Source organism: Manis javanica, chromosome 4 (assembly GCF_040802235.1).
Source record: "Manis javanica isolate MJ-LG chromosome 4, MJ_LKY, whole genome shotgun sequence".
NCBI lineage: Eukaryota > Metazoa > Chordata > Mammalia > Pholidota > Manidae > Manis > Manis javanica.
In genome coordinates, this window is record NC_133159.1 from 117,904,237 (window position 1) to 117,931,531 (window position 27,295).

A 27,295-nucleotide genomic window follows, 5' to 3' on the forward strand; every position below is an offset into this window, starting at 1 on the left:
GGGTTAATACATAATTCAAGTAATGTAGAAATCAAATATATAAGCACACATGACTTGATTGTTTTTCCCACACACTCTGTTGATGTGTAATCAAGGACAGAGTGATGAGAACCAAAGCAGTTCCCCTGGCTCGGAGCCATCTTCACACAGTTTGGTATCCTTGAGAAGTGTTGCGACCTTGGGCTAGACTCAAGGCCGGATAATGATATTTGAGTTCATTGTAAGTTCATTTATTCAATAAATATGAGAAATGTCTTTTTGGCATTGCTCTTGAGCTGTTACGCCTTGAGTCCCCTGGCTGGCCCTTTCAGGTCTTCGATAACTCATCGTGTCTCCTCCCTTATCTGCGGGTCAGAGGTGGGAAGGGGACTGACAAATTGTCCCTCCTCTTTTGATCCCCCTTAACTGCCTTGTCCATGAGAGGGAGAACTAGCAAACAATATATGTTTAAGGGATGATAGGAAACAAAGTCACTTCATGATTCCATCTCACATTTGCACTTGTTTAGAATGCCCTCTGAAATAAAAGCTAGATTCCATTTGCTTCCCATCCAAATTCCTTGGATAAGAAATGCAGATGGTTTAGCATCTGTCAAGAGAGCATCTCTCTGGCTGCAGAATCAGGTCACGTGTCCCAGGCTGGTTAGAGTGACAGAAACACAGTCACTGGGCGGAACCATGGGCCAACAAAATTTATCAAATACTGTGTCTGCAGCAAAGCTCTGACATCTTTAAAACTTACTTCCCTTTTAAAATAAAGCAACACAACTTGTTTGGTGTGGAGGGGGGTGTACAATAGATTAAAAGAACAGAATAATCTATAGGAATTTAAAAAATATCAGATTTGTTGGTTCAGGTGGAATAAATCTTGAAATTAAGTGTAAGGCAATTTTCCTATCTGTTTCTTTCTCCTCATCTCTACATTTTATTTCTAAGAAATGATACTTTGCCCAGATAAAAATGCTCTTGCTCCAGTTTTTCTAAAACCATAGGCTGATTTTCTTTTCTCAATATTGGGAGAACAAGTGCTGATTCTTCTGAAATAAGTGAGCTGGGGGTTAATACTGACGACTGAACATCTGCTTTTATAATAAAAAGAAGATTGTAATGGTAAATAGTATCTAGCTAGTAGAGCTTTTAAAATCTGGTTTATGTATATATGAAAAGAGAATTTTACCAATTCACTTAAGAAACTTGGAAGGACCTCATTAAAATTAGAAAATTAAAGTTTGCATAGAGCTGATTCTTAGGCTATAATATCTATAAAATAGATTCTTGGAATGTAAAATTTTTGAAAGGTGGAAGAATCTAAGGAGTTTTCAGAGTTTTTGTCTGGCATCACATTAAAATGTTAATTATAGGAGATTTAAATAAATAGAAAGGTGTTGTTTTCTATTCCAGCTGAGGAGGCAAGATCCATTTAAGATATTTAAGTTAAAACTCATGTCAAGATGAGGGATCCCTAGTGTTTAGTACTGATTTCATCGTTGTTCACTGGTTCACAATAGCAATGGAACCACGTTGGAAAAGGGAAGAAAATGTCACTTCAACAAAGCCCCAAAGGACAGCTTCCAATCTCTGAAAATGGGGATGGAAGCGATGCCCCCAGGATGTCCTCCAGCTAACCAGTCTGAGGAAGGGTTAGACCCCCACCAGTGAAGAGAGATCAGGGCCAACCAAGCAGCAGCCACAGTACCCTTCTGTTGACTCACACAGAGTCTAATTTTCGATGAGTAAGAGATAACAGCAAGTTTGTTTGTCTTTTAATTCTGCAGAACTAGGAAAAGAGAGTTGTTCCTGGCACAAGAAAACTATACCGTGAAAATTATGAAAGGGCTCAGAACTTTTTTTTCCAGAAAAAAGTATGAGGCATCCTCCGAGATATGGACTCTTTGATATGAGGTGTGAAAAGCCTTATGGAGCAACTAACTGGGTTTAAAAGAGAGTCAAACAAACCATGGGAAGACCTTAAGGAAACCAAGATGGACATGGTAGGATTCCAACGTACTCTGTTTAAAGAGCAGAACTGAAGTTGTAGAAAATGGAATCCCAGACGGATACCTCAAAATGCAGAGAAACTGTGAAATCACAATATAGCCACTATATGTAATAATAGATGGCATCCCTGGAAAAAGTCTAGAACAGAAGGAACAGAACGAAGATTGAAAAATAAACTAGAAAACTTTTCTAAGCTGGCTGAATGAAAAATATTCTTCTATACTTATTTCCTCCATTACTGGGCTATGTCCTTGTTCTCCTTAACAGCTTTAAGGATATTAACCAATTGTATAGGTTAGAAATAACATTGATGTTTTAATTTTAGCTTATTATGAAAGACGTCTTTTCGTGTTTGTAAGTAATGTATAATTCATTTTCTGATAACTGCTTTTGTTCTGTACCTGTTCCCTGTTGGTCTTTTAAAAAAGAGCTTATCCGGGGACATGTCCTGTGACCTGGCAAAGTGGAGAGGTGCAGGCGAACCTGGGCAAGGTTTCAACATCAGGGGGTCTCCCGCAAGGGTGCCCAGGTGTGAAAGTAAGGCCTCTCAGTGTCTCGTGAATTTTCCCCTTCACTTGCGAAAACGGGACCACCCAGTCATTCCGAACGTTAATTTCCAGATTTTTTTTTTGCTCCAAAGGGACAAGGATAACCACCGAGGGCCTTGCAACACAAGCATTGAGGCTTTCTGTTCCATTAGATGGGAAAACAGGTGGCCATAGCTATGACCCCGACGTGACTTGAACACGCAACCTTCTGATCTGGAGTCAGACGCGCTACCATTGCGCCACGAGGTCACGAGGGAACACTTGCTTTTGATCTATTAAGGCTCTTCCCCTCTACACATGTTGCTTGCTTCCCTGTGCAGATCCTTTCCTTTTCGTAGGAACTCAAGTTAAACAGAAAAAGTGAAGGGAAGGGGCGGCAGGCTGGACGGTGCGAGACCCGGGCTTCCCTTTGGCCGCGTGCCCAGGCGCCTCCAGCACCTGCCGGGCGCTCGGCCTGCGCCCCAGGAGTCGGCTCCGCGGCGGCCGGAGGGGCAAACCCACTGGTCTCTGCCGCCCATCGCGCGCCGGCTCCCGGGTCCCTGGGCCGCTGCAGGCGGGCCCGGCCTCTGGTTGGCGCGTAGTGCGTCTGTTTCAAGGGAGAACAAAACTCAGTCTGCGGTCATACTTAGGAGGGGACTTTGGCGCTTAGTATAAAAATAGAAAGCTCATGAGTCCTGCTCCCCTACTTTCCCAGCTTCAAAACTAAAACTCAATTTTGAAAACTTGGACATTATAGAAGAGTGCAATAAAAATTAAAATAATCTCATCACCCATGGTAAACATCTTGATGTATTTCTTTCCAGATTTCCTCCCTCCCAGGTGTACACAGGTGTCCGACCATGTCTGTTACAGAAAACAGAGTTTAAGGAATTATCAGTGAACAGCCCTGCCACCACCAACCAGGTCAAGAAACAGCACCTGCCACCGCCCCCAGCCCCCAGGGAGCACAGCCGCCTTCCTCCCCGCAACGGCAACTCCCCTGTGTATGGAACCCTTTGCTTTTCTTTATACAGTTGTATCAAATGTGCATCCATAAACATTCTAGTTTCGTTTTGTCTGGTGCATATGTCACTTTCGATCTTCTGGTGGCTGCCCCTCCATCCTTTTCCCCTTCACTTCCTCCCTCCACCCCAAAGAAATGATGCGACCTCCTCAGTACATCGCATGAGGAAGTTCGTGTTGTATGTCTTATTACCGCTGATGTTAACGCAGGTCATTTACTTAACATGGTCTCTGCTGTGTTCCTTCACTGTAATGCTACTATCTCCTCCTTTGTAACTAATAGATATTTTGAGGTAAATGCTTTGAAACGATGAACTATCCTGTTTCTGCTCAAACTTGCACCCCTAATTTAACTACTTAATTTCGTTTAAAATTTTTGTGTCCTTTTAAAATTTGTCTAGTTGATATACACTATATTGGTTTCAGATGTACAACATTGAGATACAACTATATACATTACAAAATGCTCACCATGGTAAAGTGTGGTTACCATCTGTCACCATACAAAGTTATTACAATATTGATTACATTCCCCATTGCACCTGCTAATTTTTGCATCCATCTTGACTGCAACAACCATTACTGTGGTGTGTACCTTATGGTAATTTTCTATTTCCCTTTTTCCTTGTACATTTATCACCATAATTCTTTGGTAAGAAAGCACTGATTCTTCACTCCCTTTTACTTCTATATTATATATTCAATTATTTATTTGCATTAATACAGACTCATGAGATTAATTCTATAGGTTTAATCTATAGAATAACATTTTCTATAGTTTCCGAAATTGTTCCAGCTTCGGTCATTATAAACTCCTTCACGTTGGCTCATGAGTCCTTTTGATGTGCCGCAATCCTCTTTAGCACTTCCTTACTTTCTGGCACAAGATGTTCCAGGCTCATCTTGTGTTTTTCCTGTGCCAGTCCTGGAATTAACCATTTCTCCAAGGAATTCTGGTTCCTATGTTTTCAGAATGGTGTTTAGAAATCACGATCTGGGTGTTAGGTGTGCTCGTTGCAATATGGTGTCATTCCTCTTTCCCTTATTTGTAACTTTTCTCTTTGACATTGACAGACCCAACTCTCATTACCTATATATACTTATTACAAATACAAATGTGTATGAATGTGTATATATACCTGTGTGTATATGCATTTCAGAGTTACTAGCCTGTACATCTGTAAGAAAAGATTTACTAAAGGCATTACATGTGTACAGTTCTTTTTGTCTTTAGTTTTGCAGTCAAAATATTGTTTTGAAAAAATAGAAAAATATTAGTTCTTCTCTTCCCCAAGCCCTTCACTGTTGGTTCTGTTATTCATTTGTAATAGAGTTAGGCTGCTAGTTTTGTATTCTATTTCAGGTTCACACCTGCATGCACACCCTGATTGATTTTCATTATTTTCTTTAAAAATTTGCACGTGTAAAATATTACCATAGTTCTGTGTCAGAGCTATATAAAAGGGTATACTAAAAACTGTGTCATTTTTTTTATCATACCTATACCCACGCCCACTGTCCCCTCCTTCCCACCCCTTCACCAACCATGCCTGTGGGTAACTAATATTTTCATTTTCTGGTTGATCCTTTCTGCATTCTTTTGCAAGATGAGTAGACACATCTTCTTGACTTTGCCATAGGAAAAGGCTTTTTAGGTCACAGAAAGCAATAGGTATAAGAGAAAATGTCTATCAGTTAATCCTCATCAAAGATGAAGTCTACACATAAAAAGGCACCATGAAGGAATGAATAGCCAAGTATGATATTTATAGCTTTAGAGATGGGAGAAAATATGTGTTAACCTACATTTGATAGAGATCAGGTAACCAAGGTTTGTAAAGAACTTCTACAAATTAATAATTAAAAGGATGAACAATTCAATAAAAATGGGCAAAAACTTTAAACAGACCCTTCACAAATGAAGACATATGAATGACCAATAAGCACATTTGACATTATCATTCATCAAGGAAATGAAAGTTAAGAACACCTGAGTTATCATTACAAGCTCCCAGAATAGCTGAAATTAAAAAGACAGACAATACTAAATAGTGATTTGTGGCACTACCAGAACTCTCATACATTATTGGTAGAATGTAACATTCAGCTCCTTGTAAACTAAGCATATACCAGCATGCATCAGCAATCCCACTCTTAAGTATTTACCTAAAAGAAGTGACATTATATGTCCACAAAACACTTGTACACAAGTATTTATAGAAGCTTAATTAATAATGACCCCAAACTGGAAATGGGTTGGGTGTCCACATACACTTTTAATGGAATAATGTATTACATATTTGGTTATTTTTTTTTCATTTAACACTGTACAGGAATTATTAAACATTCTTCCATACCATAATTTATAATGTCCTGATGGCTGCTTTATGGATCCTAATATTTTACTCAAGGCTGTGGTTTTGATTATTAAAGTAATTATAATAGTTTTGTCTAGTTGTTTACAAATAGGACTCACTTGCATTTACTTAATAAATAAAATACTTAAGAGAGGTGGTGAAATCCCATGGGGTTTATATACCCCCATCCCCCCAGGAAAGGACAGGGGAGTGGAGCCGAGCTGGGCAGAAGAGCTCTGGGGGGAAGCCCGGAGGAAGCCCCGGCCATGGCACAGAAGAGAAGTTCTGTGTGGGTCTGGGGTGCTCACCCTCCCCCACCCTCCCAACCACACCCCAGAGCTTCTGAGGCCTCTGCCTCGGTCAGACATAATGAGGCCCAGTTGGTCTCCGGCTTGTTTTGTTATTTGCCACCCACTGTGTGTGGGGCTGTAGAGAGGCCACACTGGTGCCAGTAGAAAAGCAAGGGCCAGAAGACCGATTCTTGTCCTCAGATGGAAAACCTAGCAGAGCACAGGGCCAGTTAGGAATACAGTTCCAGGGAACACGGCACGTTCCAGACCCGAGTGTCTTCTACCGAGTTCATTCTGAGGGTGCTAGCGCAGCCTCGAGTGGTCCTACGTGGGCACAGTGCTGGGGCACCTTGTGTTCCTCTGACCAGTCAGAGCGTCCTCATGCGTCTGGAAAGCAAGCCTGCTCACCATCTGGGATTCAACAGCACTCCCGCTGGTCTGTTCACAGGGGCGGGAAAGGGAGGGAGCGCAGGATGACGTGGGTGTGGTTTGCTACGGCGCTGGGTGGAGGTGAAAGGAACCGGTGAGAGGGCGGGGACATTGTGTCTGAAGTCAGAGGGCCTTTGTGACTCAGTCAGACCGGACCTGAGACATCGCCCACCCCCCATGAGGCAGGGACGGTCCTGCGGCTAGTCACACCACCCGGGGCTCTGCCTCCTGCCTTCCTCTTGACTTCCCCAAAGGCCTTGCCGCCTCCTCACGACCTGCTGGCGCCCAGGAGCTGCTGGGGTCCTCCTGGAATGACTGAGACTTTTTCTGCTTCCAGTCTTGACTTCAACAGCAAGAACATGCCACCCATGCAGACCTCGCTGTACACGCCAATGTCATCCAGAGGCGCAACAGGCGCGGCCCAAGAAGTCTGGAAGGCGTAGAGAAAGAAGTGTTTTTCCTCAAGCCTTTCTCATACCCCAAAGCCCTACATCTGAGATCCTGCTGTGAGACCAGATGCTTTTGACTCATGCAGGTGCTTTTCTTCTCCAAAATGCTCCTATGGATATGAGAGCGGTGACCTTACTGCCACCGTTTATGAAGTAAAGGAGCTCCAGTACAATGGGAATTCCAAGAATGTTCTGGGGAGTTTCCAAGAGCAAATACTTAGAGGATTGGACAAAACTTCTAATTGCTTTTGCTCTGTGCTAATGCTGGCTTCACTGGTCACTTTACCCCACTGGACAGAGAGCTCCCAGAGGGAAAGGAAGGGATAAAGGTCCACGGGTCTGCGGTCTGAGTTCCGCTTTAGCCAGGCAGCACCCTCCTGCCTTCCCTTCCACTCTGTACTGTGAGCACTGGCCCCACAGAAAAGCCCCTGTAAAGGAGACCACAGCTCCCCCTCAGAAAACCTAAGTCCAGAGTCTGCCCGGGAGTTTCCCACCTACGGAGAACAGTGGCACTGAGATGCCAGTCCTCTTCTCCCATTCCTAGATACACCAGGGTTTTCCTGAGCTACCTACTGCCTGGGTATGTGCAGCATCAGGATTTTCCATGTCAGTAATATCGCCCCAAGGGGCAGTCTGTGCGGTGTTCTGCACGTGTGAGGGTATTAGGAGAAACTCCTGGTGGAGATGGCATGGCAGGAGTTGAAAGTTTTCTCTCAAAGATTTGATTCCTGCTTACTTCAATTATCTTGATATTTTCAAAAACTCATTTCCTTCTTTCGTATAAGAATAAGGTCCTTTTCGAGTTGCTTAGAGAAGGCAATGTCAAAATAACAGTTAATTAAAAAGGATGTGACTGCCTAGTGTTGGCAAAGGTTGTGGGGCCAGGAGGCACTCTCCATACAAGTGGTGAGAGTTCAGTGCTTTTGGAAAGCATTTGGCATGTTATTAAAAGGCCTTATCAGTATGTGTACTTTGCCCCCCAAATTCTATTTTTATTACCCGTGCCCCCAGAAACAGTTAAAGATGTTTGCAAAGACTTTCCCGTACAGTTATTAAAATTGTGTTTATAATAGTGAAAAATTAGAAGCAACCTTAGTGAGCTCTGTTCCATTAGTAGAGTATAGATTTTCAAAATACGAGAGGCAGGGATCCCAGGTTAGGTTCCCCAGGAGGCTGACTCTCAGATGGACACTTGCATGGGGGCCGGGGATTGCACACTGTGGAGGAGAAGAAAGCAGGATTGGGTAGAGAGCAGTTGGCTGGCTATGCAGTCTCAGTAAAGGCATCAGCTGACCCCACGGAGAGCTCCAGAGCTGCGGTGGTCCTTCAGAATTGCGTGGAAGGGCCAGACCTCTGTCCTGTGTTAACCAGTCATTGGGTGTGGCTGTCTCAAGAATGGGGTGTGCTCCTGGCTGAGATGACTCTCAAGCTGAGGACTGCTTGCTAGTATCTCACTTAGCAGCTGGAGAATAAATCATCCAGCTCTGAAAGGGAGAACCGGGTGGTAGAGGCAGCATCCACCACAGCCCACTTTTCACAACTTAGATTCACTTCTTCATGTAAGTTTTGGGAGAAGCAGCTCCAAGATACTGGAAGACCCTGGATCCTGGGAGAAATCTACAAGAGGGCTCAACTGAAGCTTTACCTCCCCTTGCCGCTGGTATTAGGGCTGCAAATTATATTCACTGTTGCCCTCCCCTTATACGTCTTCTAGATGCTCTCCCACCTCATCCAGCCCCTCTGCTGCTCTTGGTAACTTACCAGGTGGCCTGACCCGATACCCATCTCTGAGGCCCTGGGTACCATATGCTCCTCAGGCTATGACTTCTGTACTTATCTGTTTACTACCAAATGGGTGAGGGAGTACCGAGAGGTATTGTCCTAGTACAGCGAATTCCCTGGCTGTGGAACATAGCCCTCCCTTCTCCCACAGTGTGACAGTGGCCCCACCTTCTAATGACTGGGATCAAATATCCCTGGCACGATGGTGCCTCCTCTTCTTGCTGGCTGGTCTCTTGGCAGCAGCTGTAGTTTGTAGCTCAAAAGGACTCTCGATGTGTTTCCTGAATGGAATGTTCTGCCTTGGGAATCTCTAAACCTGTAGTACTCAGGTTTGCAGAATAGGGAAGCATATATTCTTCAAGTCACTCTCCTGCGTCTATTCCCTGGTTCCCAGTAATACATTCTGTCAGCAACTCAACCACATACAAGTAGTTGATTTAAAGTATACATTGCACCCTGAGGATGAGGCCCCGTCCTTGTAAACCACTGCCTCCAAGCTGCCACTTCAGCTGAGCCTTCAACAGGCCACGACATCTCCGTCATTCCATCAGCCTGGCAGCTTCCGGGGGATGGGGCATGTGATGGGACCAGTGGGTCTTGTGAAAATATGCACATTCTTTACTGTCTCTGCTATAAAGTAAGTTCCCTAATTTGGTTTGAGGTGATATTATGTGTAACCCTATGCCAATGAATCAAACATTCTCCACACCCCAAAAGAGTTTTTTTCTCCCCGAGGCCTTGGAAGCAGGAAAGGCAAACATATAACTAGAGTAAGTGTTGATTCCAGTCATGAGAATTGCTGCTGCTTCCAGAATAGAAGGGGTCCATGTAGCCAACTTGCCATCATGTGTCTGATTAGTTTTCTGGTGGGATGGTAACCATACTGGGAACTCTGTTACTGGAAGGTTGGACACTGAACAGTTGCAGTAGCTAAATAAATTTTGGAAAGAGGCAGCCTACGATATTGGGCATATGCATAGTTTCTATCTCTGCCACCATGGCTACAATAGTCATGTTTACACTGTATCAGCAATGAGTGACTAATGACAGAAGCTGATTGACATCAACTAAGATCTTTGATAGAAATGAAGTGTAAGAGATGATCTTCACATCTACCTAGTTTTTCCTCTGTGAGCAATTTCCAATTTATGGAGCCCAGGAAGAAAATAACACTCTTACTGTCAGAAGTTAGAGGTGTTGCTGGAAGAAAAAGGGCTGTATCCTAGAGGAAATAGCTCTAAAATTTGCATAAACATTTCCCTGAAATCTTTAGCTGATCCCTGAGCTGTGCATGGTGAAAATAAGACAAACTGAACAAAGCAGCATCTGACTAGAATAACCACATGAGTGTAGATTTTAGCAGTGCCCCAATACTGGGAAGACAGGAATTACAGTTTGGGATCAAGCCCTACCAAGTTAGGGGGGTTGGTAAACACTTTGGAGTTTCTGTTGTGACTCCAGAAGAACCATGTTCTAGAAGTAAGGGCAACTTTAAAAAATCCTAAAGTTTATCGTAAATAGGATCAAGGTGAACACTAGTACATTAGTACACTAGCTGTCTGCTAACTTAAAACTTGACCTCCCTCTTTAGAGGAAGATAAATCAGGAACCTGTAGAATTTTTTTATCTATAATGTCTGACATCAAATAAAATACTACAAGGCATGCTTAAAAAAAGAAAAAAGGACAAGATTAGAAGAAAAACAATAGACATAGGAAGAGACTCAGAAGTGATTCAACTTTGCAGTAAGAATCAAGGACTTCAAAATAAATATTATTAATATATTCAAGAAAAAAGAGAAAAGAATGTAGAATTTCAGAAGATATCTAGAATCAACATAAAGGACAAAAATTCCAGCAAAAAAAATTTAAAATTAAGAAGTCAAAAGGTGGTTTTAATAGCAGATTAAAAACAGCCAAACAGATATTAGCTGATGAAAAGGCAGGCAGGTCAGGAGAAATTATCCAGTTTGGTGCACAGAGAGAAAAAAGGGCTAGGAAATACAGAAAACCTTAAGAGAATCTGGAATGTGGTGAAAGGTCTAATTTATATATAATTGGAATCCCAGAATGAGGGGATGGGATAGAAGTAATACATAAGCACTGGTTGGGCATTTCCCCATACTGATGAAAAGACACATCAAGCTCTACAAACTGTAAATTTGATTTTAAAACAAACAAACAAACAAAACCCTCCATACCTAGGCACGTCACATTAAAACTTACAAAAACCAAAGGCAAAGATAAAAATCCTAAAAGGAGCTATAGAAAAATAAAAACAGGAACAAACAGAACATTTAATTGACTTTTCAGTAGAAACTATAAGTCAGAGACAAAGGAATATTATTTTCTTTTAGGCAGTGAAAGAAACAACAAAAAAATGCCACCTTTGCACCCTAATTCAAGTGAAGATATCCTTCCTAAATTAATGCAAAATAAAGATATTTAAGACAAAAGCTAGGATAATCCATGGGAATACTACCAAAATGACTAAGGGAATTAACCAAGCAGAAGGAAGATGGTCCTATTTGGAACAAGACACTTGAGGAAAGAAGAAAACTAGACTAAATATGTGAGTAAATATAAACAAACATTTCTTAAATAATAATCATAATAATATCTTTGGATTTTAAAGCATATGTAGAAATAAAATATATGACAATGGAACAAAAGGCAAGGAATAAATGGAATTAAACATTTTTGTTCATTGCTTCAAAATGCTAAAATATTAATTTCAAGTGCTCCAATGAGTCAAAGATTCATATGGAAGTTTAAGGGCAGTGACTTTCAAATATTTCAGTTTCAGGACACCTTTACAATTTTAAAAATTATTGAGAAAACCAAAAAGCTTTTATTTACATAGGTTATATCTTGATATTTACTGTATTTTAAATTAAAATTGGAAAATTAAAAAATATTAATTAAAAATATCAATAAACTACATGCTATTAAAATCATTTTTGTCATTAAACTGAAAAATCATATTTCCAATAAAAATATTTCTGAAACAGAAATATTAGTGCAGAGTGGTAGCGTTTCATGTTTTTACAAATCTCTTCACTGTCTGACTGTATGAGTTCGCAAGGAGTACCATAACAAAATACCACAGGTTTGAACAGCAGAATTTTTTCCTCACAGTTCTGGAGGCCAGCAGTTCCGGATCGCAAAGCCTGCAGGGCTGATCTCTGCTGAGCCCACTCTCCTTGGCTTGCTGATAGCCACTCTCTTGCTGCCTCCTCACAGGGCATCCAAACTTCCTCTTTTGACAAAAACACCAGTCCAATCAGATTAGGGCCTACCCTAACGGCCTCATTTTAACTTGTTACCTCTTTAATGTCTCTATTTCCAAATACAGTCACATTCTAGGGTACTGGGAGTTATGGTTTCAACATATGAATTTGGGCAGGGACACAATTCAGTTGATAATAAGGGATAAATACGAGATGGCTGAATTCTTAGATCTCCTTCTACATTAAATCTTTTGCAATATCACATGTCATTAAGTTTCTGAAAAACTTCAATATATACTGAGAAAAATGAGAGTGTAAAAGGTAAATAATATCAGAATTATTGTGAAAATTAGAGAACCATTGCTCTAGGATAATCAACAAAATAACGTGTAATTAAACTGAATAGGGTAGAAAATGAGATAATGAAAAATACCTGATTAATCCAAAGAGAAACAAGAAAGGAGAAATAAAAGAACAGATAAAACAAATAGAAATAAATGAGATTACCCAAATATATTAGTAATCACATTAAATGTAAATGGACTAAATACTCTAATACAAATGTCATCTGACTAGATAAAAACAAGACCAAATATATACTGCTTACAAGCGATACATTTTAAATATAAGAACACAGATAAGTTGAAAGTAAAAGAATGGAAAAAAGATAGACCATGAGTATAGCAAACAGTAGCTTAAAACAACTATTTATTAGCTTACTGTTCATCAGAAGTCTAAGCATGGCATGGCTGGATTCTCTGCTTTGGTTTCACAGACTGAAATCAAGAAGTCCCTCTTTCCTTGTTGGCTGTCAGCCACAAACTACTCTCAGTTCCTAAAGAATGCCTGCATTCCTTGTCACATAGCCTCTATCTCAAAGCCAGTGATGAAGAATGTCACTCACACTGAATCCCCCTGATATGTTAAATCTCTTTCACCAAGAAGAACCCCATATACTTTTTACGGTCTCACCTGATTAGAACAGGCCAACTGAGGGTAATTTTCTTATCTTTTGATTTAGCCAATTTGAAGTCTTAATTACATCTGCAAAACCCTTTCACACAAGCACCAGATTAGTATTTGAATAACAGGAGCTGCTTGTATACCAGGGAATAGGATCCTAGAGACCATTTTAGAATTCTGCTTATCATGTCATGCACACACTTAACCAAAAGAAAAAACACTTTTTTTTTGCCATATTAATATCATAAAAAGTAGAATTTACAGCAAAAACATTATTAGAGGTAAAGAAGGGTACTTAATATTGATAAGATGGTCAATTCAACAAGAAGATATAACAATCCTAAGTTTATATGCACTGAATAACAGAGCTGCAAAATATATAAATCAAACATGGATAGAAATAAAAGAAAAACATAAATCCACAATCATAGCTGGAAATTTGAAGACACCACTCTTAGTAGCTGATAGAACAAGCAAAAAAAATAAGTCAGTCAGAATATAGAAGATATGAGGAACATCATTAACAAACCTGATTTAATTAATATTTATAGAACATTACATCTAACTGCAGAAATTTCAAGTGAAAATCCAATTTCTATGTAATTTTCATGTGAACATGGAATTATTTACTGAAATAAATCACAGTAAAGTAAGTAACAAGTTTCTAATATTGAAATAATCAGTGTGGTCTTTGACCATAGTGGAATTGAACTAGAAATCTGTAATGAATAAAAATCCACAAATTCTTTAAAATTAAGCAACACACTTATAAATAACCCAAGGGCCAAGGTAGAATATGAATCTTAGAAAATATTTTAATTGGATGATAAAAATACAACATATCAAAATCTGTAAACAGAATAATTAACCCCCCCCAAATCATAAGCCTATACATAAAATCTAAAATTATACTTTTAGAAGAAAACAGGAAAAAAAAAACCCTGAGCACCTTAGAGTAAGTAAAAATTAGGACACAAAAAGGATGACCCATGAAAAAGAAATGTTAATGTCTGCTCTTTAAAGATAACACTAAGAAGAGTTAAAAGGAAAGCCAAAGACAGGGAAAATTATTTCTACATGTTTATCTGACCAAGGTTTTATAGCTAGTCTATATAATAATAATAATAATGTTATTACTACAACACAATGGGCAAAAAATTTAAACAGATAGTTCACTAAGGAGAGAGATAAATGGCCATTAAACACATGAAAAATGTTCAACATCATTGTCACAGAAATGCAAACTGATACCACCATGGAGTGGTATTACACACTTTAGAAAATCTAAAATTAAAGATTGACAATACCATGAGGTGGCAAGGCTAGGAGTAACTGGAACCCTCACACATTGTTGATGGATTGCAAAATGCTACACAATTGTAGCAAAATACTACAGTTTCTTATAAAGTTATACATGCATTTACCATATTACTCAGCAATTCCAAACCTACGTTTTCATATAATATGAAGGAAAATATATCTATACAAAAACTATACATGAGTGTTCACAGCAGATTTATTCATAATAGCTCCCAAATGTAAATAATCCAAACGTCTATCAATGGGTAAAAAAATAAATTGTGGTATACTAACACAATGGGATTCCACCCATCAAAAAAAGGAAACAAAGTATTGACACACAAAACATGGATCGCAAAACTTAAAGATGAGTGAAAGAAGGTAGATACAGAACAGTATGTATAATATCATTCCACTTATATGAAGCTCTAATATAGTAACAGAAAGCAGATTAGAGGTTTCTTAAAGTCAAAGATGGAGAGAATTGTCTAGGAAGGGATATAGGAAATTTGGGGGGGGGGATGAAAATGTTTTATATCTTGATTTTCGTGGTGGTTCATACCAGTTAGTACACTTGCAAAAACTCACCAAAATGTAAAGATAAATTTAGTGCAACTTATTATATGTTGATTATGTCTCAAAGGTGATAAAACATCTATTAGGTGCAGCTAAATGAGTTCTTAGAAATTTAGAGTGTTAAATACTAATATTAGCAAAGAAGAAAGGTTGAAAAAATTGGTTATCTAAGATTTCATTTAAAGAATATAAAGAACAGTGAATCAAATCAGTAAAGTAGAAGAAAATAAAAGAGCATGAATCAATGAAAACAACTTAGATATATAATAGATAAGAGGTATTTTTTAAGATTAATTAAGTGTTAAATCATTGAAAGCCTAATCAAGAAAATAAAGAGTACACAAATTACAGAAAACAAGACTTAAAAGAGAACATTGCTTGAGATCCTAGAGATATTAAAAACAATAAGCAGATATTATGAATAATTTAAAGCCAATAATTGTGTATTTCAATGAAATAATATGGACAAATTAAAAAAGAAACTAAAACTAACACAAGAGAAAATTTCAGTAGTCCTGTTTATCAAAGTAATTGAATCTACAATTTAAAACTTTCCTACAAGAAAATTTCTGGTTCAGATGGCTTTGTGAGTTTTACAGAAAATACTTATGAAAAAAATAAAACCAACAGCAATAATACACGATTCTACACAAACTCTTCCAGACAAAAAAAGAAAGGAAGTGATTCCTGATTCATTTTATGAACCTAGCATTATCCTGATACTAATCCCTGACAAGGCTATTACAAGAAAAGAAACAAAACAATATGGAAATAGACATAAAATCTTAGATAAAACTTAAACAATTTAATTCAACAATATATTAAAAGGATAATACATCATGAACAAATGGAATCCATTCCAGGAATGCAAGGTTGCCTTAACTTTAAAAAATCAGTCCATACTAATGAACTCTGAGTGCTACTGTGCTAAGTGAAATAAGTCAGTCACAAAGGAACAAATATTTATATGAGGTGTCATTTGAATTCTCAGAGACAGAAAGTAGAATGGTAGTTTCCAGGGGCTGAGGGTAGTGGAGATGGGGAGTTATTGTTAATGGGTATTGAGTTCCAGCTTAGAAAGATGAAGAAAGTTTTGGATATGGATGGTGGTGATGGTTGCATGACAATATGAACCTGCTACCATTGAACTGTATACTTTATAAATGGCTAAGAGTAAAATTTATGTGTGCTTTACCACAATTTTTAAAATAAAAAAATCAATCCATATAATTCAACATTAACAGAATGAGGAAAACCATATGGTCATTTCAATGCAAAATATGTATCTGATGAAATTCAACACTTGTCCATGATAACAAATCTCAGCAAACTAGGATTTGAGAGGAACTTCCTTAATCTGATAAAGCTTATCTACAAACACATTTATACCTCATGTCATACCTAATGGTAATATGGTTAGTGTTTTCTTTTAGATTCTGGGAAAAAGGCAAGGATGTCCACAATCACTTCTAGAGGTCCTAGCTACAACAATAAAGGAAGAAAAAATGGTATAAAGATTGGAAAGGATAAAGTATTTTTTTAACTTTACTGCAGATGGCATATTGTGTATATGGGAAGTCCAAAAGAATGAACAAAGTATTATATTAACAAATGCAAAATATATGGTATATATCCATTAGTATAGATGTTATATAGTATTATTAAATATACATGATATATTACATATTATATATATCTACTTATATATTTAACATATATTAACAAGAATCAGAAAATGAAATAAATGGCATTTATATAACATCAAAACATTAAACACAAAGGACTAATCTAACAAAAATATTCAAAATTTCTACATTGAAAAAATTTAAAAATTGCTGAAGAGGCATACAAACAAAAGGTATAGCATGTTCATGGATTGGATGTCTCAATATTGTTAAGGTATCCATTCATCAAAAATTATCTATATATTTGATGTAATACTAATACCCATTAAAGTCCTAATTTTTTTATGTTGAGCAACTGAAAATTATTCAAAACTTCACATGAAAATGCCAAGAACCTAGAATTGCAGTGACAATTTTAAACAAGAACAAAATTAGAACACATATGCCACCAGATGTGAAGTTACTTATAAATCTGCTTATCCTAAGAACATTTTACGGTAGAACAGTGGAGAAAAATAATCTAGAAATAGACCCCCACCTAATATCATCTGATTTATCATGAGTATCACTGCAAACCAAGGGGGACTTTGAATAAATTGTGTATTTCTATGAGATATACTTCGACCTCTACCCCACACCATAAAAATTGATTTCAGATAGATTGTAATCTAAAAGTGAAAAGTAAAACAGTAGATATGCAGAAAAAATGTAGGAAAATATATTTATGACTGGTTCAGGAAAAGTTTTCTTAAAAGCACTAATCATAAAGGAAAATATTGAATTATTCTTCATCAAAATTCAAAACTTCTGTTCATCAAAGGACATCATTTAGAGAATAAAAAGGCAGACTGCAGGTGGGGAGATATTTGTAATACTATTTAGATATTTTTAATATTTAAAAATACCTTGTATCCAGAATATATAAAGAATCCTATAAATGAACAAAAAGAGTTTACAGTTTAAAAAATAGACAAAAGTCTTGAACAGGCACTTTTCAAAAGAGGCTCTTAAAAAACCAACAAATATCTAAAAGGGGACTCAAAATCATTAGCCATGAAGGAAATGCAAGTTAAGCCTATCAGATACTATGACACACTAGAACCAGACTTTGGTGCCTTACCATTCCATTGAAACCCAGTAAAGGAAGACAGTCATCTCCATTTCCTAACTCAATGGAGACTTTTCAGTAACAGTCAGACATATGTCATTTGAACAGTGCTCTTATTGAAATGCTTGGCTCTAGTGCAGTGAGGTGGAATTTAGGTGTGGGGAGGGTTAGGAGTTAGAAAGCAGCAGCCTATAGAGTTGGCATCAAGTCATGTCAACTATTTGACAGCAGGGTTTCTTAAGGGTGGTATTTCAAGGTCTAATCCTCAAACTTTCCAATCAGAAAGTGGTACATTACATTCAAAGAAGGTAAGTTTCTTGGTAATAGTTTAATACATTCCACCATTAAAATTCAATCAGAAAGGGTCATTTTAACCACAATGTCAAATTACTCATTTGCAATGGGTGATAGCTCAAATCATTCATCCAATATTCCTTTCCCAATATTAAATGCACATATCCTAGCATTGGGGGAGGGACAGTTGATTTCCTTACCTTCAGTTTCCACTGGAGCTTAGCTCATATCTTTCCTTTTTAGATATCAGGCCCATGGTCTATAAGGGTCTTCTCATATTAGGGCCACAGCCTCTGGGGTCTCATTTTTATTCTATTCTTTAGTATTTCCAGAACTGCCGAGCTTTCATTTATGGACTTGGGAATCCTTGGCTGTTTCCCCTCTCTATACTCCATCATGTACTGTTCTGTAAGGCTGTACACAGACCTTGTAACCATAGTGACCTTTCCATTGGTGTCTTGTTGAAAGTAGAACTTTCTCTCTGAGGCTTTGTCTTCTGGTCTAGAGCCTGGACACAAGTTGCAGATACTCTTGGATACATTTCTAATCTACCTGACCTTCACCAAGTGAAACTGAGAGGTGGGGGCAATCAGGTACGGGGTAACCTCTTTGGAATCTAGGCAGCATCAAAACCAATTCCCATGCTCTTAGACCCATGACCCCTCTCCCCCACCAATGTATTAAATAAGTTTCATAAGAAAAATAGGCTTTTCCTGTTTATGTAACTATTAAAAAATTAAAAATACTGAAAAGCATGGGAAAGTCAAACCAAAAACACCAGATACTCCAACTCAAACATAATCCCATAATCAGGTAAGTTCACCTCTCAGGACTTCTGGCCTCAGTGCTTTTTCCCTCCCTCTGCTTATTGCCTGAAGTCATGGAGTGCCCAGAGGCTGTGCATGGTATGTACCCTCCACCACAGGAACACTTCATCTCTGTTCTTTTTGGAGGCCATCACTTCATCCATGGCTCTTGAAAGTTCACACAAGTACAAAGTTTTACATAGAGTTTTAAACCATACATGCTTACATTTTTCTATTTTCCCTCTATCCCCTCTGATCTCCCTACTTTTCCTTTCCTCCCTGAACGTAATCAATATTAACAGTTTGGTTGTGTATTCTTGCATACCTGTTTCCATGCTCATCTTACCATATATACATATACGACTGTGACCATTACTTCAACAAAAATAAAATTTTGTACACATACATCTCTGTAATAGAGCAATTACTTATTAAAACATCGTGAAAATACCTTGATGTCAACTTGTGTAGATATAACTCATTAAAAAAATTACTCTCATGCTGTTCCATAGTATGGATGCATCAGTTTATTCACCATTGCCTTATTAATGGGCATTCACTTTCTATCCAGTTGGTTTTCTTTGCCTCTACAAACAATATTTCAACAAACATCACTTATGCACTGATGTTGCTATTTCTATGGGGCAGACTCCCAAAAGTGAGACAATGGGTCAAAGTGTTTTCCTTTTTAAATTTTATTTAATAATTTCAAATGTATTGCTGCATTGCTGGTGGAAATATTAATTGATATAACCTTTTTGTAATGGTACATGGTTTCCCAAGTCCCACTAACAAAAGATTTAATTTTTGTCAACTCCATGAAGTGGAAGCGACATCTCATTGATTGCTCTAATTTGCATTTCCCTGAGTAATATTTAGGTTCATAATACTTTTGTAGATTAATGGCCTTTTAGAGTTACTCTTCTAGGAAAAACCATCCAGTCCAGATGGATTAAAGACTTTAAAGAATAAAATTATCAAAATCTTAGGAACACAGATGGCCGCATGAGAAGCAGATGGATGGCCCCAGGTGTCGGCGCAGAAAGCTGACGAGCTGGCGGTGCAGTAATGGTAGTTATGAGACAACTTCAACAAGAACTGGCTGATACCCTAAAAAAGCAATCTGTCAGAGGCTTCGCTGGAGGTTACATCAAGTTACCGAATTAATTTAGAAGATGAAACACAGGATTTAAAGAAGAAATTGAGGCAAATCAGAAGTCAAGCTTGAAATAGAAAATGACAACTTCAAAGTAATCAAAAAGCAAGTGGACAAAATTGAACAGCTTCAGAAAAAACTTTTAAGTACAAATTTGTCTCAGGATGAAAAGGAACAGTTAAGGAAATTGACTGAGTTAAAACAATCTCAAGAACACAGTTTGGATCAAGAAGTGAAGAAAAACAGTGAATTAGAAAAAGAGATTTCTGGACTTAAGAAACTTAAAAATGACAAGAAAGAAGTTAAATGAATATGAAGATGGAAAGCTTAGTTTCCATGGAGATTTAAAACCCAGTCAAATTGAAGTGGACATTCAGATTAATACACTAAAACATAAGATTGATGATCTTACAGCAAAATTGGAAACTTCTTCAAAATATCTATATCTAGATGCAAGAAATCAAGTTCTTCAACAGGAGCTATTATCTATTTAAGCAATGCAAAAGAAATGTGAAAAACTAGAGAAGAATAAAAAGAAGTTGGAATGGAAAGCACAAGCAGCATCTCAAGGAGTTAGAGCAGTTCAGAGAAAATAATAATGCTTCAATAAGAAGCCAGATGGAACTCAGAATTAAAGACCTGGAATTTGAGCTCTTCAAAACAAAAACTTCTCAGTATTCTAGTAAAGTAGAATTGGAGAAATACAAGCAACTCTACCTGGAAGAATTAAAAGTTAGAAATTCATTGGAAAATGAATTAAACATGACTAATGAGAGGCTAACAGAGATGAATGCCAAACTTCTTGAGGAGAACCAGCAGAGCAGAACTTTACTCAGCATTCCTACTATGAGGCCAGTGCTGGAAACACCTCGCATTGGAAATCTTATTCCAAGAGAAAACTTAGTGATTCCTACCACACACCGGTGGACTTAAGATAATGTGGAGACGTTCTTTGCCAAGATGCAGCAGGAATTGGAAGAGACTATAACTAGAGAACTAGAAGAAGCTGCTGCTGAATTTGAATCTGAGTCCTGTACAGTTCCTGAGTCCTAGTACACTAGGAGCTACTGATGGGTCAAATCCAACTCAATATCTACTATTGGAAACAACACAAGAATATGCAGATTTTGAGGAAAAATTATATGATCTGAAAGATAAATGTAAAAATGTATATACTGGTCTGTTAAACACTTTAATCCTTTCTCATTAAACATAGGACATGTGAAAATCTTAAAAACCAATCAGGAACAAATTTAGGTGTCTATGTACAACCTAAGGATTAAGAAGACCCTTTAACTAAAAGAGTACTTAAAGACTCTAAAAAGGAAAAGACATTTTACTATAAAAAATTAAAATATGTGGTGACACCTTTTACTACATAAAAAAGTATAAAGACAAATGCTTATGGAAAACATTTGCAACACACCATTTAATATTTCAAATATATAAATAGCACCTCCAGATTGATAAGACACACAAACCAAACAAGTAAAAAATACAGAGGCAATTCATTGGAGATAATTTGTTCAATGAATAAAGTATGAAATCTGGATGAAGGCTTTTATTTGTCCTGTATTTTTCTCTATTGGGAATTTTCCTATAACTTCTAAGGTTTAATATGACTAAATGTTTTCCCATATTCTTATCTTTATCGTGTCTCTTTAGTATGTATTTTCTGGTAAATTGCTCCTGAAAGTTTTTCCACATTCATAAAAATTAGTTTATTATTCTTGGGGAGCTGACATCTGGGTGAATGATTAATTGTTATCTATATTAACTGCATTTCTCTCTGATGTATTCTTTGATGTACAGTAAGGCTTGAGCTGCTCCTAAAGGCTTTTCCACATTCCTTACATGTATAGGGTTTTTCTCCAGTATGCATCCTCAGATGTACAGTAAAATCAGAGTTAGTTCTGAAGGCTTTTCCACATTCTTCACATTTATAGGGCCTCTCACCAGTATGAATTCTCTGATGTAGAGTTAGCTGTGATAGAGTAATACAACCCTTCCCACATTCCTTACACATATAGGGTTTTTCTCCAGTATGTGTTCTCCAGTGAACTGTAAGGTATGAACCCCTCCTGAAGGCTTTTCCACAGACATCACATTTATAGGGTTTCTCTCCACTATGGATTTTCTGATGTTCTGTGACATGTACCATCTGGCTGAATGCCTTCCCACAGTCATGACATTTAAATGGTTTCTCTCCAGTATGTGTTCTCTGATGGGTATTAAAGCCTGAGTTACTTGTGAAAACCTTCCCACAATCATTACATTTATAGGGTTTTTCCCCAGTATGCCTTCTTTGATGCACAGTAAGTTGTGATGTATTAGTGAAAGCTTTCTCACATTCATTACATTTATATGGTTTTTCTCCAGTATGGGTCCTTTGATGTACAATAAGATATGACTTAGTCCTGAAGGATTTCCCACAATCATAACATTTATAGGGTTTCACTCCAGTATGAATTTTCTGATGTTCCTTGAGATTTACCATTTTTGTAAATGCCCTCTCACAGTCAGTACATTTATATGGTTTCTCTCCAGTATGAATCCTTTGATGTACAGTTAAGTGTGATTTTATTCTGAAAGATTCCCCACATTCATTACATAAATAAGGTTTCTCTTCTGTATGAATTCGCTGATGTATAATTAGAGATGAAGAACGCATGAAGGCCTTTCCACATTCATTACATTTATAAGGTTTTTCTCCTGTATGCATTCTGTGGTGTACAGTAAGGCATGAATAATTAATGAATGCCTTCCCACATTCATTACACTTATAGGGCTTTTCTCCTGTATGAATTCTCTGATGTTCTGTGAAATTTGCAATGCGATTGAATGCTTTCCCACATTCATTACATTCATAGGGTTTTTCCCCAGTATGTGTTCTTATATGTACAATAAGGCTTGAATTACTTCTATAGGCTTTCCCACATTCATTACATCTAAAAGGTTTCTCTCCAGTATGAATTCTCTGATGAACATTAAAAATTGTGGTATTCTTGAAAGATTTCCCGCATTCATTGCATTTATATGGTTTCTCTTCAGTATGTGTCTTCTGATGTACGCTAAGATATGACTTATTCCTAAAGGCTTTCCCACAGTCATTACATTTGTAGGGTTTCTCTCCACTGTGAGTTTCCTGATGTCTTGCAAGTTTTGATTTATCACTGAAAGCTTTCTCACATTCATTACATTTATAAGGCCTCTCTCCAGTTTGAATTCTCTGGTGTTGATTAAGACGAGCACACTGGCTAAAAGATTTTCCACAGACATTGCATTGATAAGGTTTCTCCTTAGTATGAATTCTCTGATGTACCATAAGTGATGAAGAAGCAATGAAGGCCTTTCCACATTCATTACATTTATAGGGTTTTTCTCCAGTGTGAATTTTTTTATGTTGACTAAGATATGAAGGCTGGCTAAACATTTTCCCACATTCATTGCATTCATAAGGTTTTTCTTTTGTATGGGTTCTCTGATGTTGAATGAGTAATGACCTATAACGAAAAGCCTTTTCACATGTACTACATTTATAGGGTTTTTCTTTATTATTGTGTTTTTTCCCTAAAGTAAGTTCTGAAGTAGGCCTTATGGACTTGTTGGCTTCTGTATCATTGCAAATGTTCTTCCCTAGATGGATATTTGTAATCAAATTCTCAGTGAAAATTTCCTCATGTGTCTGGCATTTGCTGTGGGCCTCTTCTTCTGAGATAACTCCTGGTTCTGAAAAAGGAATAGATCCAAATCTAAAGCTTGTGGGAGTTTTTTTTTGTGTTACTATTCTTTGACTCAAATGACTTTCTTGACTATTTTGTGATCTCAATATCCTTTCATCCCAGTTCCATATTCTTGCCATTGTAGAGTCCCATAGACTATTCCCTGTGAACTTCTCTACTATGGTGTCCTGTGATAAATCTTCAGAAATATCCTCTGTTGGTATAACATTCTTGGTTGCAGGTTTGGTCTCCAACTCTGGGAGGAACAAAAAAAAGAAAAACCAAGTGACTCCTATTTCCAAAGTTGGGGAGATCTCACTAAACAGTGAAACTTGGGCTAAAAATGAATATATAGCTTTACCTTATTGCCAATTGGCCTTCATTTCTAGGAAGGAGGAGGTATGGTTATGGGAGGCTGGTTGAGCAAGAATCAAATAGTAAATTCAAGGAGTATTCCCCTTCAAAAAATTAATTCATGGTAACCTGCCTAGAATCTAGTCTCTCAAATATTATTCTCATTCCTTTTAGAGCCAACTTCTTCATAAGTTGTAACTATTTCCTTGCTTTCCATGTATTCCACAAATCAGGTATTTTGTCCCCAACTATATCGTTTATTCTCATTCTTTGTTCACCAGCTGTCTTTGGGTGAGGGCTTTCTCAAATTTCCCTGGTAGAGTACAGTACCTTACTAAAGAATTTGCACATAGTTTTTATTGAACTTTTATGGAAGAAGACACTTTGGTTTTTCAGAAAGTAGAATGAATAATAAATAAGAATTCATAACATTTATTGATACCTCAAATAGTGATGATTATTAGCAAGGATAGTTTTGCAACCTTTCAATGGGTCTTAAGAACATTCCTGAAAGTTTGACAAAAACTCCTTTAAAAAAATTACTGTGGGGTCATATATTATTTTGTATATGCAATTTAATATTTTACTTTTAAAGATACTTTTATATTTCCTTTACATTTCTATTTCCAGGCAATTACATCTAAATGTTTAAAAACAAATTGGATCAAAACCTTTTGTGGATAGAATGGCTTTACGAGTTTAAAACTCAAGGTAAATAGAATTTCAATGGACTCACAGGCCTAGATAAAGGGCTGAACTCAGCATGACGACTCTTTGGTCAACTAGAACCCAGCTGACTTAAATATCTAATTGAATAAGGTGACTGAGGATTGTTAAAGCCCCTATCCTAGCAGCCCACCAAAATCAAACATTAGGAGATTCAAGATGGTGGCATGAAAGGTGAGAAGAACTCCTCCCAAAACCACAAATGGTATGAAAATGTAGTTAATTGATACAACTAACCTTAAAACAGCCACAAGAAAGAAGGCTGAACCAGACTGCATAGAGACCTCATGAACAGAGCAGACCTCACAATACAGGATAATGTATGAAAGCCTTAATCCGGCAGGATCCCAGCCCTTCTCCCACCCCAGCTCACCAAGAAGAGGAAGAGAAATGGAACAGGGGAGGGGGTGGAGGCCTGGAGCTGCTGAACACCGAGCCCTGGAGGTCTGCTTTGGGAGCAGAAACCTACATTGTGTGGGGCTCTGGACGTTAGGGAGCTCAGACAGGTGGAGTGCTTGAGAGACAGATTCTGGCCATTTGTGGAGGAGGGGATCCACACCTGGCCGCTCTGGAAGAAGGGAAAGTTAGTGGTCTGAGAGGCTTCCTAGCAGCGAGAGGGCTACTGAAGGAGCAGGGTCTGCACGGAGCTTGCTGCATGGGGGAGGGGAGAGCTGGACAAGGTTGTCTGGGCATGCTCTGTCCACCAGCTTGGGAACTTTGAGGAGCTTCAGGTGCCCCATCCCCCTGGCTGCCAGCTCAACTCCGAGGCCCCCCACTGTGACATGCAGCCTGTTGTGCCTTCCTCCTAGCCTGCTGGCACTGGTTTGAAAAACTGCAGTCACTGTGCTGGCATCAGGCCAGTCAGAGGGAGGCCCCACCTACAAAAGCTAGAGATGCAAAGCACAGAGGCTTACACCTGTGAGTTTGGCCCACTGGCTCTGATGCCAGAGACAGGCACCGCAGATGGGAATCAGGAAACAGATCGTTCCTCCCCCAAGGCACCAGCTCTGCTCCCCTATGACTCCTAACCTCACTCTAGGGGCTGAGCAGCTCCAGAAACTGGAGCTTCTGGGCAACAGAGGGCACCACAGAGAAATATGAAATGCCAAAAGAACATGGTTCAGACCCAAATCTCACTAACCCCAGAAAAAGGGTAAAATGAAATTGAACTCACCAAACTGCCTGAGAGTTAAAAATAAAAATCATAAACATGCTTATGGAGGTACAGAAAATATTCAAGAACTCAGGAATAAATTTGAGTCAGATTCAATCATTAAGAAATTCCATATCTGAAATGAAACATACAATGGAGGGATTTAAAAGCAGATTAGATGTATTAGAAGAGATGGTAAATGGAATAGAAATTAGAAAAGAGGAATACAAAGAAGCTGAGGCACAAAGAGAAAAAAGAATCTGTAAGAATGAAAGAATTTTGAGAGAACTGTGTGACCAATCCAAATGGAAAAATATTTGCATTATAGGGGTACCAGAAGAAGAGAGAGAAAAGGTATAGAAAGTGTCTTTGAGGAGGTAATTGCTGAAAACTTCCCCAATCTGGGGCAGGAGATAGTCTCTCAGGCCACGGAGATGGACAGTCTCCCAACACAAGGGACCCAAGGAAGACAACATCAAGACATAATAATTAAAATGGCAAAGATCAAGGATAAAGACAGACTCTTAAAAGCAGCTAGAGAGAGAAATAAGATCGCATACAAAGGAAAGCCCAGGCTATCATCAGACTTCTCAACAGAAACCTTACAGGCCAGATGGGAGTGGAATGATATATTTAATGCAATGAAGCAGAAGGGCCTCAAACCAAGAATACTATACCCGGCAAGGTTACATTTAAATTTGAAGGAGTGATTAAACAATTTTCAGATAAGAAAAAGTTGACAGAATTTACCTCCCACAAACCACCTCTACAGTGCATTTTGGAGAGACTGCTATAGATGGAAGTATTCCTAAGGCTAAATAGATGTCATCTAAGGGATAGACAAAGAGTACAGAATATGATTCATAACATACAAAGAATAGAGGAGGAAGAAAAAGGAGGAAAAAAAAAAAGAACTGTTAGGTTGTGTTTATAATAGCCATGAAGTGAGTTAAATTAGACTATTAGTAAGAGAATTACCCTTGAACCTTTGGTAACCATGAATGTAAAGCCTGCAGTGGCAATAAGTACATACCTATCGAAAATCAACCTAAATGTAAATGGTCTGAATGTACCAGTCAAAAGACGTAGTTACTAATGGATAAAAAAACAAGACCTATCTATATGCTGCCTACAAGAGACTCACTTCAAACCCAAAGACATACACAGACTGAAAGTAAAGGGATGGAAAAAGATATTTCATGCAAGTAACAGGGAGGAAAAACAGGAGTTGCAGTATTAGTATCAGACAAAATAGACTTCAAAACAAAGAAAGTAACAAGAGATAAAGAAGGACATTACATAATGATAAAGGGGTCAGTCCAACAAGAGGATATAACTATTATAAATATTTATGTACCCAACACAGGATCACTGAGATATGTGAAACAAATACTAACAGAACTCAAGGGGGAAATAGAATGCAATGCATT

The 27,295-nt window shown here is 38.0% G+C and overlaps 1 protein-coding gene and 1 non-coding gene across 20 annotated transcripts in view; both read right to left on the reverse strand.

Annotated features, from left to right (window-relative positions):
• Positions 1-2,722: 2,722 nt before the first annotated feature.
• TRNAW-CCA (transfer RNA tryptophan (anticodon CCA)) lies at positions 2,723-2,794 on the reverse strand. The gene has a single exon. It is a non-coding gene; the product is annotated as a tRNA-Trp (tRNA).
• Positions 2,795-21,428: 18,634 nt separating this feature from the next.
• ZNF624 (zinc finger protein 624) overlaps positions 21,429-27,295 on the reverse strand; it is a 46,458-nt gene continuing 40,591 nt past the window's right edge. For all 19 annotated transcript variants that reach the window (XM_037013355.2, XM_037013344.2, XM_037013360.2 and 16 more), the window contains one exon: positions 21,429-23,888. In XM_037013355.2, the coding sequence (XP_036869250.1) occupies positions 21,679-23,888 (2,210 nt within the window). In that variant the 3' untranslated portion in view covers positions 21,429-21,678. The remainder of the gene's footprint in view (positions 23,889-27,295) is intronic.